The sequence below is a fragment of the Gadus macrocephalus genome, chromosome 7, assembly GCF_031168955.1.
Source record: "Gadus macrocephalus chromosome 7, ASM3116895v1".
Lineage (NCBI taxonomy): Eukaryota > Metazoa > Chordata > Actinopteri > Gadiformes > Gadidae > Gadus > Gadus macrocephalus.
The window spans coordinates 20,182,904-20,199,052 of NC_082388.1; the positions used below are offsets into that span (position 1 = coordinate 20,182,904).

A 16,149-nucleotide genomic window follows, 5' to 3' on the forward strand; every position below is an offset into this window, starting at 1 on the left:
TGCTCGCCACGGACTGGGAGTAATCGACAAAGTTCTTTATGGTCCCTCCGCACAAAATTGGAAAGTAAATGAACAGACCAATGCTGAACAAAGAACAACATGGATATTGAAAACATGAAACGGGATAATGAAAATCCAAGGGAGTATTAGAATTACTGTCGTAAGGGTTATAAATACCCCGAAAAAAGGATAACGTTTTGAAATCCCGGACCGCAAATAGCCAGAGAGAATTTTAATCTACTATTATCGTCTAATAGATCTTACCAAAGCATGAGATCAAATGTTCCCATCCAAACTCCAACCTGTCTAGCGTGGAGAACGAGGCAAAAACCTTAAAAGCCACCGCTAACCCTTAAATGCACCATACAATAAAACAACGTAGGCCATACAAAGTGACGGTTTTTGTCATACTTTCATCTTCTTAATACCATTGTTTATTCACAGCCACAAACGACAGCCACAAAAACAACAAACTGCATGAGAATAACTGCAGCCATCAATCAGGGAACTTGTTTAAACGTCCAGAAATGTTTCAGCATCTAGCCTTCTCTCTCAAAGAGAAGGACCCCCCCCCACACACACACACACACACACAAAACAAACTGCCACAACAGAGCCCACGGGACCCGATTAAACCAACATCAGACGGCCATTCCACATGTTGGGAGGATGAGCCATGACAAAACTTTGCTGGGGGATGGAACCAGTAATTAGACCGCACGTTGTCACAGCGGTCTGTGAGCCCCAAGGATGTGAGGGTTTTCTGCTTGATTTATGTGCGTTGATCGTACGGCGTGAGAGCTCGCTCCCCCTCGGTGGTGTGGTGTGAAGGGGTTCTACCAGCTGAGATCCTATTGGACCGACGGCTAGTGCTTGGTCGAGGCAGATAAAAAAAACAATATCATGACTTCATGTCTTGCATCAACAAATTTTAATAAAAAGCAACCCCCCCTGATTATTCATAGAGCGTTTTTTTCAAAACTACTTCACAGCTACTGCTCAGGACAAAGTCAGGAGGCCAGAGAAACACACACAACTGGTAATATGATATACTGCAGGATTATCTTATGCTACCTATCATTGCTTTTGTACCGTCGTGCCATATAACGAAATACAAATTTGGAAGCGATTTACCACCTTTTTCCAATTAAATAATAACACCATGTTGTCACACTGGAATGGAGCATGTGTTCAAGAACAAATATTGTGTATCATACTATAGTACTTTTAAGTTGAATTCCACCCAAGAGCAGTAAGTACATCCCTGTATCACATCTACGGTCTCAAAGGGCTTGACAGGCCTACATTAGATAACCCTAACTTGTAAAGCAGCCCACAGTAAAACTCTGACCCAAACCGAGTGGGAAAAAAGAACCCATCTTAAAAGATCTCTCCTGCAAGGGATGGCTAGGAAATGCATTCACCTTTAGTTCCACAGAACGCTATGATTCTATAATAAACCAAAGGAAAAGGACAAGATCAAGATAAGTAAACCCCAAATCACTCTCTTCTTCTGTTGCTTACTAACAATTCCTCAGCCGTCCCAACAAATTCCTCGACGATCCACCTTCCGCCGTGAACAACGCAACACCAGACACTGACGACGCACATAAACACAGAAGAACAGGAGGAGAGGGAATTCTTCTGGTGTGGATAATAAAAGAAATAGGCATTACATTTGACTTTGATGTGACGGGTTTATGTTTTGGTATGCACTTGCCGTGAGCCTCCGAGAAATGCTCTCCTGGAGTGGGTTTGGTTAGCGAGGCTCTGTTAAACAGGCGTTCGGCTTGGTGGGGGTAATTTTACAAATCCCAGGGGGCTCCCTCCCAGACTTTTTCCTCAAATTAAAATCACATGGTCACCTTGGGATATTACTCCATCTGGTTTGCACCCACTCAATAAATGTCATTCTGTTAGAATTTAAGGGAGGAGGCATCCAGGAAAAAAGCGGTTTATTTTTACAATTCCATCCTTGCTTTTTTTTTTTTTTTTTACTTTCATTATTTATCTGTGCGATGTGACAGCGATAGCCGACGGTTGATCACGCTTAGGAACGCCGGGGCAAAGCTGTTTTGACAGCTACATCTGTTTAGGTGATTGCCATGGTGGAATCTGATCTGGCATCTTCCCCTAGGTGAGAGCAGTTATCTCCTGTCCCCCCCCTTTCATGCTTGTCTGCCCCCTTATCGCTCAAGGCAAGTCCAGGCTCAGGGCCTGCCCGTCAGATCCCATGGTCTGGAGGTGGCGAGGGAGAGGTGGTGGGCGTCAGCGTGCAAGCACTACAACCGCGAGGCAACGGTCCAGAGCACACATTCCCACAAAGCCGTGACAACTTTTGTCTTGTTTTGTTTTTTCGAGGTAAGAGAGGGGAGGGGGGGAAGCTAACGGCTACGCTACGGGTGTTACCCCAGGAAGTTATGACTGTCGAGTGTTGCACTTGGCACTGTCGTGTCGATAAAACGTAAGAAAAATAAATGACAGAAATATTTGCTCATTCCGATCATGGGAAAAGATCAGCCAGGGTGTCAGAGTCAACACCCTGGATGCTGCACACACACACACACACACACACACACACACACACACATGTACACACACACACACACACACACACACACTTCCTAGAACGATTTCGAGATGGGGACTTTTGAGGCAGATTATGGAAGTTTGAAAAGGATTTAATAGGCATGAATTGTCACCCAACATAAATATAAAAGCTCTTTATATGTTGACAGAATCTCTTCCGGCCTATTAAAAGATCGTTCCAGCGTTGCTGGCGGGCAGCAGTCAGCTGGAAGGTGTTCCAACACCCATCCTGTTTTCCGCTGATTTCCCTGTTATCCCTGTTTCCCCTCCGTCGATTGCCTTAAACTAAATATTTACCATGGTTTATGCGGCGGCAGCGGCGCACTGCGATCCAACGTTCGCTATCTCGCCACAATCACAGATGCGGGGTCGGCATTAGCGAAGGCAGATGTGTCATCTGGCGTACAGCGATTAGGGACCAGGGGCCAGTATGGGAGCGCTCATCAGTTGTCTCTGTGGTCTGTCTCATGGCTTTGTTCACCACCCCTCCAGACGAGGGGATTACGGCCCGGGACACGTGAGCGTGAATCCCGATGAGAGATCCCGGCTTTGGAGGCGTTCCATTCCCTGGAACAGTGTCTTCAGCAACCTTGTTTTGTGTGTTTACATGATTTTTGCCCCTTTTGTTTTTTTTTGGGGGGGGTACTTTTCCCCTGCCTGTATCCCTTGTTTTCAAAGACCGCTTTGACGCAACAGTGGAAACTTTTTGTGGATCAGTTGTGCACCGCAGAGAAAGCGCAGAGAGGATGTGCAGTTCAAGATGGACTCTGCTCCAGCACATCTAGAGGGAATTGGGGGGAGGGGGGGGGGAAGGTAGTGCTTTCTTGGCATAACTGTGAACCCTCACTCTTACAGAAATATTGCATTTCTCCAGAGATTCTCCATCCTTAAACAAGGGTATTCCGAGCCATGGGCCCTGTTTGGGTGTATCCAACTTTTTAACTGACCTGGAGACATGGATCAATGAGGTTGATGAAAATTCGACTCATTCGGTTTGCTTATTTTGCACACCAACAAAAATTATTGGGAACCACAAACTAACCGACTGTGATCTCGTAGAAGAAAACCTGGGGTACGAGTGCTCAACTAACGGGAAGGTAAATGGCCTTGATTTTCCTTGTCATCTCAGCCTGGTTGGTATCCATGACATGGGAGTATGGAAGAACGTGTGGCCGGATCTTCCAGCTGTTCGTCTCGCTCAGGCGTGCCGGGTGCACTTGTCAAACAAATGTGCACTAATGGCAACAACTGCACGGGGTAAATGATTGTATTCTCTTGATATTCAGCAACCATTATTCAAACATAATAGGGTCGTACCTTGTTGAAGAGAGCAGCAAATTGCCCCATTCAAAACAATCTTAAGAGACGTTTTGCAGCAACAAAGAGGGATAATGTCCCGGGAATATATACCTCCGCAGAGGAAATAACAGCCCACCAAACTGGAACAAGAGTGGAGACCTGATAGTCAGAATCATAATAAACATCTCATTCTATCTCGGACTGTATCTCATCATAGAGGAATGTCAAGACATAAATCCAACTGTTCCCCTTACAAATGCATTGTCTCCTTATCTTTGAAAGTTCACAATATGTAAGGGGTAACCGTTTTCTTTGTTATTTTCCTACAGTGTATGTGCATTTATGCCTCGTAGTACAGAGGCAACCTTGCGATACTGAGCCATGTCTACTGTGTTCCCTCTCTTACCTTTCACAACAAGTTAAAGAATAGCCGTTTAGCTTTTTCTATTGTAGTCAGTGAATAACACTTTTGACTCCTTTCCAGCTATGTTCATGAGTTAGCAAAAAAATAAAAAAATAAAAAAGGAATATAAACTTAATAAAAAATAAAAAAGAATTTGCAGGGGCAAATCCTGCTGGTTGATTCTGCCAATAAAGGCATTGAACGCCATGGTGGCAGCTGATGTCTCCATGACACGGACCAATCAGAACAGCAATAACAGAAAACATTTAGTGTTACAGCATTGACGGCACTGACCCGGCGGTATGACTTCAATGCTCAGTGATATGTTAGAGTGCGGGCCATATTGGTGGAGTTTCAGCGGGTTACCCTCCCTCCTTCAGCCACCCGGGGTCAGGGGAGAACCCTGGCAGCCATCTAATGAGAAAAGACTTCCCACATACACGCATTGTCAATGTGCATTCATGGTAACAAAAGGATGCAATGAAATGCCAGGGGATGTGGGTGAGTTGCAAACGTAAATATTTGAAGATACATTGAGCTCCGGGGAGTGGCACCTATGCTAAATCGGCCACAAAGAGCTGTGAAACCATGAGATTCGGCCTCCCAAAGCCAGGCGTACGGTTCTATGGAGGGGGCGGCATTTACAATCGGGCCCCATGTTTAAATCTGCCAAACAAATACGCAGCCTATGTTAACATTACAGACATTATTCAATGTCAGAAAGCTAGCGCATAGTTCCTCTATGGCCTCGTTCAACCTAGGATCCCAGGGTCACTCAAGTGCCTCCACTTAAGGGCCACTTGAAGAAAATATTGGAAAAACACATTAGGACCCAGAGGTGGAGCAAAAAAAGAGCTCGAATAGGCTTCAGACCAAGATGGAGTGCTCTGCGCCTTAGTGGTGGACGGGCTTCACAGACGGAGACAGCAGTCAGGGAACCCCTGGTGGATCCGTCCCCATGTTCCCCCTGACCCTGCTCCCTTTCCACGTGGGCTACTCCCAACCCTGTCATGACCTCGGCCGTGAGAATAGGGGAACGTCTCTCGGATCACAAGCACAACAGGATCGCCTCACTTCCACCCAGAGGCCCATTGTTGTGTCCAGCATAGCAACGCCGCGTTGCCTTCCAGCATCGTGAATCAGGTAACAAGAGTCTGTTGATGGATGGTTCGCCTCGCCTCCATCTCTCCATCAAAGCCTGTTGTCTTTTGTCGCCCCACGTTGCCTTGTTGTTGAAATAGCCCCCGGGGTCTTGTCAACAGCGCCAAAAACAGAAAAGGTGTTCATTCGCTGACAAATTGCCATCATTAATCAAGATCCCTGCGTGTGTCGTTAGCGAGAGAGGTCCCATCCATTCCTGGCATAGCGTTAAACCAAACCAAATAGCTTGTTGCCCTGTGCACTTAAGTAAAGAGCAGACCAGGACTAGGAGTCCTAGAAGGAGCGTGGCCATGCCTCGCTGACTAGAGAAAACAAAATATACTAAAAATTAGAGCTGTCAGTTAAACGCGTTATTAACGGCGTTAACGCAAACCAATTTTAACAGCATTAAGAAATTTATCGCACGATTTTTTATTTTTTTTTCTTTGGCTCAAAACAAAGAAGCAGTAGCCTGACTGCTATGTTCAAATGACATTTGTTCAAAGCAGTCCTTTAATTGCACTATAGGCTCTTTTTTTGTATCGTCCTGTTTTGATCAGTATATGCCAATGTTGTTATCAATAAAAAATCATTTGCACAAGGCAAGCCGATGCACTTCACCATGTTGATAAGAGAATTAAAATGAGAAGAATTATGGGACAAAAAAATCAAGGGATATTTAGCATAGAAAAAGAATTTGCGATTAATCGTGAGTTAACTATGACATTAATGCGATTAATCACGATTAAATATTTTAATCGCTTGACAGCTCTACTAAAAATACATTCATATTAAAGGGATACCCCAGATCTTGGAACAAAAGATGACCAACTACTATATTCCATCACCAAAACAAGGCCGAGCACCTTATTGCTAAGCATGGATAAGATACTTTAAACCACCATATGGATATATTCCAAAAAGGTAAAAGCAATAATATTAAAAAAAAAACACTATGCTAAACAAACTAGCGCTGGGAGTACACCACTCGGTCTAGGAGTTAAAGCTCTTAAACAAACTTTAACCCTGTTGGCCGGGAGGGGGGGGGGGGGGGGGGTAAGGCGGTACAGTACTGCAGGTAAACTACGTATCTGATGAATCCTTCTGCAGTGTGGGATCATGAACCATGAACATGTCAGTGTGCTTGGACAGGATACAGCACAGAGCCAAAGGAAACATATACAAATGGAGAACGAGGGAAGATAACGTACAGGAAGACAGAGAGAGAGCGCCGTATAGGTGACCCTAAGATGAGGAATAAGCGGGAGGGAGGTTTCAGAAACGCTTCCATAGATTTCGACAGGATCCGATCACTGTAAATCTAGAACGCTAATGAGGCCCTAATAATAAAATGAGCCGGAGCAGAGGTCATAAGAGTGGCGAGGATGACAGGGATGATGATGATGATAATTGGACCGGGGGTCCATCTCCCCTCGGTCATCCGCATCGGGCTCCCCGCCCCCCCCCCCCTCCCCCCCCTGTGCATTAAAAAGCATCCGGGACGAGGGGAGAAGCTGCCCACCAGCGGGCTGGCGGCAGGGCCCTCCTCTCTTACCGCGTTCCCCGAGGACGAAAGTTCACATCAGGAAGACATTTCTGTCGTTCCCCTAATTTGCCTTCCGAGGAAGGAAAGGGTCGAGCCGAAGGAACTTTACAATGAGCTCTAATGACGGGCCCGCCGTCCTCTCCCAAAGGGTTCCAGTCCTCTTCCTGGCTCCCTGGTTCCACGGCCGCTCGGAGGTAATTGGATGTGGTGGGTGATGTAATGTGATAAGGCTGCTGTTTTACTGTGCATTTCCCCCTCGGGGATAGCCCTGGTGACGCCGTAAGTAGTATTTACATTCGACCGCATTGATATAAAATTAAGAAAGAGGTCAAAAAAAAGAACCAAGGCCGTGTTTGTCAACAAAGGTCAGTATGAACTACTCCTTATATCTAAAGTTCTTGACATCATCTCCTCCTTGTGGTATAAATGTGGATTTATTTTTGAGTATTTTAACTCCCTAGAGCAATAATTCACAATCAAAAGCTAATCCTGACCGGTGATGACAATGTGCTTTTACTTTGGCTGCATTATGGTCATATTATCCATATTTATGTCTTTTAACTTCCAAGAAATACAGAGCCGACTGCAGTCTTGGCAATTCTGAGGCGCTTTGGAGGAACCCATAGAGTACAGGGACACAAGCTTAGATGTTAATTCCAATGGCACCATCTAGTGGACAAATGACGTGTTTGCTTCAGAAGACGCTGTTGAAACTGTATGTTCCTACAATGGCACTACTTCATGTGATCTAGGAAATGAGACGAAAAATGCGTGATACATAAAGAGGATGTGACAAAGAGAGAGAGGGGGAGCAGTGGGTTCACCTGAGCAGGGAGAAGACGCTGTAGGAGTTGCGGACAGAGTGCTGGTCCACCTGCAGCAGGCTGTGCTTCTTGCGTTCCGACAGGTCCTGCAGCAAGACAACGGCTCAGTGGTTCATGTCCCGGACAGTCCTAATTTAACCTTATTCCATTAATACAGTAGACATCTGTATCTGTATAGCGACATCTGTATCTGTATAGCGTGCGTGCGTGCGTGTGTGTGTGTGTGTTTTCGAGCGCGTGTCTGTGTCTTTGAGAGTGTGTGTGTGTGTGTGTGTGTGTGTGTGTGTGTGTGTGTGTGTGTGTGTGTGTGTGTGCGATTTCGAGCGCGTGTCTGTGTCTTTGAGTGTGTGTGTGTGTGTGTGTGTGTGTGTGTGTGTGTGTGTGTGTGTGTGTGTGTGTGTGTGTGTGTGTGTGTGTGTGTGTGTGTGTGTGTGTGTGTGTGTGTGTGTGTGTGTGTGTGTGTGTGTGTGTAGGAGGCCCTTGTAGCGATAGCACCGGGGCAGTTACCTTATGATCAAAGTCAGCTGCGTAGTAGCCATCATTCAATCCAAATATAATCTCATTTGGACTCCTGGAGCGAATCTGTGGACAGACGAGGGGATTATAGGCATAATGCAGAAAAGGCACAGAACACAACAAAGAGAACAGTAGGACCGTAACATATGGCTCTGGCCTCGGCTCCTCGCTTCACTCTCTCAGATAACATGGAAATACAGAAAAACACATGTTCCCTTCCAGACATTGTAGGCAACTTGAAAACCCTCCATTAGAACCACTTATTTCATTGCACCGCAACGAAAGATGCCCTCTCCCTCTTGTATGCTGACGGCTTGAAGAACATATTTCCAAACCGCTGACTGGGCGGATTTCTGCCGCTCTGCCGTGGAACGGTTTCAACGGTCAGCTGGCGTGAAACGCACTGGGAAAGTGCTTTGGTCAAGCCTGTCATGGATCTGGCAGGAGCCACGCGTAGGGCTCCAAGGCTGGGCTGTTTCTGCTCCTCACTCTCACCATACAAAATCTGAATTAAAGCATTAGAATACAATGTAGGAGTCATGTGCTCTGGGGTTTTGTTTTTTGCTCCCCTCTACCCTTGTTCAAACCGCTGTTGGCTTACTGACCTCAAATGTTAACGCATAGTTTGGACGGCTGACGGTCATGCCAGGGTTGCCAGCGCCAAAGAAGGTAGACCGTTTATTAATATCCGGATAAATACATTCAGAGTAAAAAATGACCTTGAAATCTTAAATTTGAAATCTTAAAAACCTTTAAGTTTTGCATCCGTCAAAACAAGTGTAAGTCAGTGACATTGTGAAAGAACTTCCCCAGAGTTCAAACTAATTCTCTAAGTCTGCACGCTCCAGCTTGTTATTATCACCCTATCAAATTCCATGTTTCCTAATCCAACAGGGAAACGGGTCATCTCATTGCATCACATGCTCCCCTTGGAATGGGTGTGATTTTTCCTTTGGCTCTCCAAAAAATATAATCTTCTTCATCATCACATGTACAGGCGCTGGAGCTGACCTGTTGGCCGGTGTATCGCAGGCCGTCCAGGTTGACCTTCCACTCGATGAGGAGCTGGTACTGCTGGAGCTGACCGCCCCAGATCCTCACCACGAAGCACGACACCGACGTGTCCAGTAGGTCAGGCAGCATGCCAAAATCCAGGCTCCGCCACGTCGGATTCTGACGCACGCACGCACACACACACACACACACACACACACACACACACACACACACCAGGGTCCAGAGGGATTGGATCAGACCCTATAGCTACCTCTGTGCCTTTACAATCTACATGAGCACTGACAAGTCCCAACTTAACTTCCAAAATGTATCCTGAAGTATTTCTCTGAATCATGTACAGAAGTTGAAATGCAATGGGGATTTTCTTTTTTACAGAACAGTCCACATATCGACATAAGAAAACATATTGAAGCTTTGGATGCATCAATATACTCAGAATGTCATGAATTTGAATTGTGAGCAATTAATGATGGTATTGTTTATTGTTTATTGAATGGATTCCCATTAGCTGATGCCGAGGCGGCAGCTAGTCTTCCTGGGGTCCATACAATATAAAACATAGAGAATACATACATTACCAAACATTATACAAAAGATAATGAGTACAACATACCGGTCACAGTAATTTAGTTCACAAAATGATTACAATTTCAGTCATGTGGACAGCTGCAATAGGTGTGTCTTCAGAGCTATCTTAAATGACAATTTATTTTGTGCGAGGTTAATGTGAGATGGTAAAGTAAAGTAAAGTATTGTGTAACCTGATCTTCACGAATTCACTTGTCCCCAACCCTCTTATCATACATCATTATAATGTCAAATCTCAATTCCTGAGTGATGCTTTCGAAAAGCCCTTTGAGACAGTAAAGCTTGCTTTTCATTTACGCCAAATTAGGAAGTATGCTTCACATTCTAGTGGAAGAAGAAGAAGAAGAAGAAGAAGAAGAAGAAGAAGAAGAAGAAGAAGAAGAAGAAGAAGAAGAAGAAGAAGAAGAAAAAAAAAACAGGGAAATGTAAACCAAATAAAGAGAGGCTACATTCACCATGTGTGTGTGTGTGCGTGCCTGCATGTGTGGAGGAGTGCAATAAGCAAGGAAAATAGCTTATGTCAGCTGATGACTGTGCATTTGGCCTTGCAGTAATGGCCTGCTGATACTGTAGTGCAGGAACAAAAGGAAGTGTGCAGAGATTGCACAAACAGAGGGTGAAACAGCCGGAGATCAAATAACATAAAGTTTACAGTTGGGTCACATATGATGAAACACAAGTGCAGAGATTTGTAAGGGAAGAGTCAGAAAGTTAGAGTCGCCATAGAGACAGGCTGAGTAGCTCATGGTTTTGTGAAATGATGGTTGAAGATAACTTACCAGCGAATCTCTTATGATCTCACTTTCATAAAAGTCTGCAAAGAAAACAAGAACATTTTGGTTAAAGAGAGGAACACTTATATACATTCAATGCATTCCTTGCAATAGCTCCTTAGAAAGTTGTTTTGACAGTAAGGATAGCAAATGAGTATCTGCGTCAGAAAATGTCATCACTCGAAGGGCATGACATAAAATAACACCAACTTCTTTCATCCTTATTCAACGTGATCAAGTCCGTTATACCAACACAGCTTTTCCTTCTAGAAAGGCATCACAAGCTTCAACAGCACAATCCAACTTGTGACTAGCTTAGAGAGTGACCATGACATTGTGTTTCCCCGAAATCGATGGATGTGAACCATTTCTTAGAACTTCTTACAAGTGACCATTTATACAAAAAGACTGAATCCCACTACGCGGAGATCAAAGTGTTCACAGAGCACCATTATAAACTGATGCTGTGAAACATCGCTGTTCAAATTTAAAAAACGTTTGTTGTTCAGCATCAAAATGTGAGATAGAAACATCTACGATAAGTCATGCGGCTCTTTGTTACCTAAAAATATTAATATATAATATAATGTATAACGCAGTGACTTCATGTCTCCATTGTCATGTGTGTTTTTAACCATGATCCTTATGAAGATGCTATAAAAATAACCTTGACTTCAAACTTGAAACTGGTATTACATGATATTCTTCATAAAGCCATCAGATACACAAGCCACTACACAGAGATGTAGCAGAGAAAGAGAGATCGAGAGAGACAGAGTGACGCAAAGACCCAGAGAGGACAGGGTGTATTGGGGCACCTCTCGATATGCGGTCTTCTATACAGAGGTGGAGGGTGAAGTAGGTGTCAAGCAGTGGAGACCCATTCTTGTTGACGATGTTTCTGGCAGCGATGCTGCGGAGGTGGCGTAGTCGTCTCTGTTGGGCAGGAGCAGAGAAAGGAAGAGTCATGGTGGGTGAGGGGGAGGTGAACTACAGCAGTATGAGATGGATGGAGACTTAGCGGGAGGATAGAGCAGCATTGTGATTAATATCCCTCCCGTGTTATCAAGGAAGGAAAAAGGGTTCCCCCTCTGTTATTTGTGATGCCCCCTTGCCTGGGCCTAAAAAAAAATGTTGTTTGGTTCCGGTTTCCGACCGACCCTGTCAATTTATGTGCGACCCAAATTATTTTATGAGCTTTATAAAAAAAAAAAAAATAATAATAATAATAATTTTTTGATGCAAACTATAATTACGTTTTGGTACAGCACCTCTTCATTCTGTACAAGGATGAGCGAATTTTCTCGTTTTTAAATGAAAACAACCTACCTATCATTCGCTGCCGCTGGAAAAAATAAAATAAAAAAATAAAATAAATTCCCTACCTACCCATGACCTCAACTGACAACCAACAGGAACCAAACTTTTTTTTTTTTTAGGCCCTATGTAATCCTGCCGCTGGGTCTGAGATGATTTATCGAGAGGAATGTCACAATTAGGGCCGCTTTATAATATATATTAATCTCCAAGTATCTCTTAGTCATTAGAAATTTTGTCTATAAAATGTGATGCATAACAGCAAATTTCTGTCAACTGACTAATCTTGGCAATCTTAATATACCATGAATAAAAATTCCATTCAAAGTTCGCAGAATATAAAAAAAAAAAACACTTCCTTCCCCACCAAGGGGAAGGAAGTTGAAAAGGTGAGCCTACGGGGTCCTGACATGAAAGAGTGAATTTCTTTGGATACAGGAAAAACATCAACAATGCAGCCCTCTCCAGGAAGGCAAAGAAAAGGCAGTCCTTTCAGAGGAGGTGTAGATTCTTCATGCGTCGTGCAGCCATAGCTCCTGTGTGTTCTACTAGTGTGCTGTGGACAGTTCTTGCTGTTCTGGAGATAGCATCAAGACTGATAGGTTCAACTAACACAAATGTGAGGAGATGCAATCTGGAGGTGTAGGAAGAGAAATGGATGGAGGAAGGGGGCAGGGGGGGGGGGTTCTTTTCTGTTGACAATAACTCCTCTCACCCATGTATGTATAATATAGGCCCATTAAGGTTAGGCCCTTCCCCAAGTTATCCTGGGTGATGAAAAGCTATATTGGAACAAAACAGCCGGTCAACTATATTGACTAAAAGGTAAACGCACCAGCGGACAGTGTCTATTTATATTCACTAGTGATTTTTAAGAAAAGCAAACAAAACATTGTACATCATCTCTTGCAAACACTTCATCAAGGCAAGCAGATATCTTTATGAGACAGCCTATTTATCTGAAACCAAAACATAAAAGCTGAGTCACCAAAAGTACAGACAAAGTATAGTGTATGTGTCAACGTCAAGTATACCTGGCAAACATTGACCTTAAAGAGGTAGGTGCAAAACTAATGTCAGCAAATGTAAATAGGGCTGCAGATTGTAGGCCTAGTAGAGATATATTAGGATTTAGCTCATTTATTTCCATTCATTTGAAGGACAAGATCGACCTCATAGGAGTACCACTCCTGTAGAGTCTCACTAGTGGCACGCTATACTCTCTAGCTACAATTGTTTTTCCACCGCCAAGACTGTGATCCTAGACATTCATTTGCAAAGCAATGAATGCTGATTTGCAATTATGACTTTCTCGTGTATAGTCATTAAACATTGCTTGAAAAGCAATTCCTGTGCTTCCGGTAAGAAATATGCAATTCTCAAAATCTGCTTGAAGAAACACCTGAACTTTCGCCAAATTCAGCAAGGACAAGTAAGGACAAGTCCTTTATTCATCCCTTTTTAGGGGGAAATTCTTTCTCTGCATTTAACCCATCCGGGTAGCCGGTGAACACATACACATACAGAGGTCCACACACGTGGGGTACACAAATACAGGTGCACACGCAGGTACACACATGCAGTTACACACATGGGGGCACACCGGCACTCCCGGAGCAGTGGGCCGCCGCGGTGCAGCGCCCGGGGAGCAGGGGGGTTTCAGGTGCCTTGCTCAAGGGCACCTCATCCGTGGAGGTTCGGGATTCAAACTGGCCACCTTCCGGTTACCAGTCCTACTCCTTAACCAGTATGCCACGGATGCCCCCGGAAGCACAAGGTGTGAATGGTGGACTGTAAAGTGTTAATGAAATATAGACTTGCCAGAGTGGATTTTAGGACGGTTTCCATGTGTACTGTTGTCTCAGATTGATAAAACACAGACAACAGCAAAGGCCCATTTGAAAAGCTTAACCATAGGGTTTCCTTTTCAGTTAAGAAAGTCAAACGCTGGTCCATTGATTGTTATGCTTGCAGAAGTTGTCGGAATTCTCACAGTTCCAATCACATAGTACATGCAGCATTGCAGTTAAAATAACCAGTCTATACTGCGTTCCAAACTGAAATGTACAACCAATGTTAAAAAAGAATATGTAATAACATAGTCCATGGTGCATAAAAAGAGTAAATGGACAGAACAGTAACATTGCAGAGAATGGTCCGCTTCAACGCCATTACTGCAGATTTATACAGCATCTGACCAACATTCTTTACCAGCAGACCCTCACTGCAACGACCGGCCACCATTCAGTCGCTAAATCTAAGTCATGGGATTCCCTAAAAGATTAAGGGCATTGGAAACAAAAACCCTTTGTACTCTGTTAGGAGACTTCCGGGCAGGATAAAGACAAAACACAGACACTGTATACTGGCCATTTGTCTTATAGGTTGACTAAATAGCCCATAGGTTATGATAGTTTTTTTCGGTTAGAGATTTCCAGCATTCAATCATGACACAGACACAGACACAGACACACACACACACACACACACACACACACACACAAACTATTTACTTTTTTACGCAGAAGCTTAGATAAACATTCTACTTGTCAATCTTTGTTTGATGACAGGATAAACAGTTCAAATTGACTTTACCAAGTAAGCGAGTAAAAACAGATGCAGACCCTTTTTTAGCGAGATGAGTTGGTCCACAAGTAAGTTATTTCCCAGAACACTGTCTTAAACTTTACATGTTTGGATTTTGTGGTCACATTATTAGCCCTTCTGAAGATGCCTTACATCAGCATACTGCAATCCTGCATAAAGTAATACAAGATGGCTCATGTTGGAAAGGACAACGAAGAACTATCAACATTGTATTGTCAGCATTGAAAAAATATTGCTTTAAAATGTTTACTTTCTGAATGTTATACAATTGGAGTAGGAATGAAAATCCTCACAATATCTTTTTAATTATTGCACAATAAGGCCCCTTATCCCAGCAAACCCGGTGTTGAAACTGGTACAAAGCGGATTACAAGGTAGCACCATTACAACCACCTCATAAAATATCCTATATGGCTGCCTACATCCCAAACTCGTAACATCCCTGCTAAAGGGAATGTGAACACTACGAACCACACCAGAACAACCAATTAACTTAGTGGGGTTTGGGTATAAGTCTGGAATAAATATTCAAGAATGAATGCTTTCTGATTCATTTACCAATTGATGAACCCTTGACTTCCACAAGTCAAAGGGTTCAAAGAAACCATGGAACTGGTCACCTGAGCTTGATGATACATAACGTTATTCCCAACTGCTGCAGAATGAACTCAACTCAGCTGGAATTGGCAGTGCATTTAATCCGTAAACAATTATGAGAAACTAGAGTAAACATGGACGTGGAGCGGGAGCAAAGCATGGTAGAATCATGTGTCGTTGAGAACAACGTTGCACATGATACACACATGACAGTACCAAAGCTCGACTGTTAGCTACAGTAGCTAACTAGCCATGTTAGCTACCATAGGCCTGGAGTTGTTTTATAATACGTTGTCAGTTATCAATGCAACACATTTGAGGTGACATGGAATGGCCTACGTGCACAGCGCTCATACAGCATGAAGTTAGGACCATGCACATAACGTTACCTGCTGGGATGTGAGTTCTACATGCAGTGCTCGGGTGGATGAAACTCCGGAGTTAGTGACAGCTGCAGCGGGGATAGCAACATCCCGACCGGTGATGGAGTTCATCCTCCTATCGGCAGCTAGCGAGTTTGCTTCATTCAACAAAATATCCCATCGTTTGCATCTACTACAATCATTCAATGAGTGTCCTATGCTTCAAAGCTCCAAAAATGAGTGTGCAGACATTGTTGTTTAGAGAGAAAGTAGTGTAGTAGCCTAGCTGTCAGCTAACCAAGCGACAAAAACAAAGTAGCTATTTTGCTAGTTGCTTCAGAGTTCATGTCCGGTATTTTGGTAGAGTGGCATCTAGGTTTCTGATTGGCTCAAGACAACGTCCGTCACACGAAGTCTTTAAACCTTGTGTTATAATTGGTTTGTTTGGCTGACGGCCGCTTGGAAAGGGAGGGGCATGTATGCATATCTGTCAATGCTGGAAGGAGGAAGTCGCACGGGACAGCGTGACCTGCAGGTGACACACGATACACAGTGGGTATTGTAGTTATAA

At 43.9% G+C, this 16,149-nt stretch overlaps 1 protein-coding gene across 1 annotated transcript in view; it reads right to left on the reverse strand.

Annotated features, from left to right (window-relative positions):
• Window positions 1-16,083, reverse strand: part of uvrag (UV radiation resistance associated gene) — a 73,867-nt gene extending 57,784 nt beyond the window's left edge. Inside the window, exons 1-6 of the mRNA XM_060057273.1 lie at window positions 15,606-16,083; window positions 11,514-11,631; window positions 10,702-10,736; window positions 9,329-9,490; window positions 8,309-8,383; window positions 7,802-7,887 (exon numbers count right to left, since the gene is read on the reverse strand). Coding sequence (XP_059913256.1) covers window positions 7,802-7,887; window positions 8,309-8,383; window positions 9,329-9,490; window positions 10,702-10,736; window positions 11,514-11,631; window positions 15,606-15,710 — 581 coding nt within the window. The 5' untranslated portion in view covers window positions 15,711-16,083. The remainder of the gene's footprint in view (window positions 1-7,801; window positions 7,888-8,308; window positions 8,384-9,328; window positions 9,491-10,701; window positions 10,737-11,513; window positions 11,632-15,605) is intronic.
• Window positions 16,084-16,149: the final 66 nt, after the last annotated feature.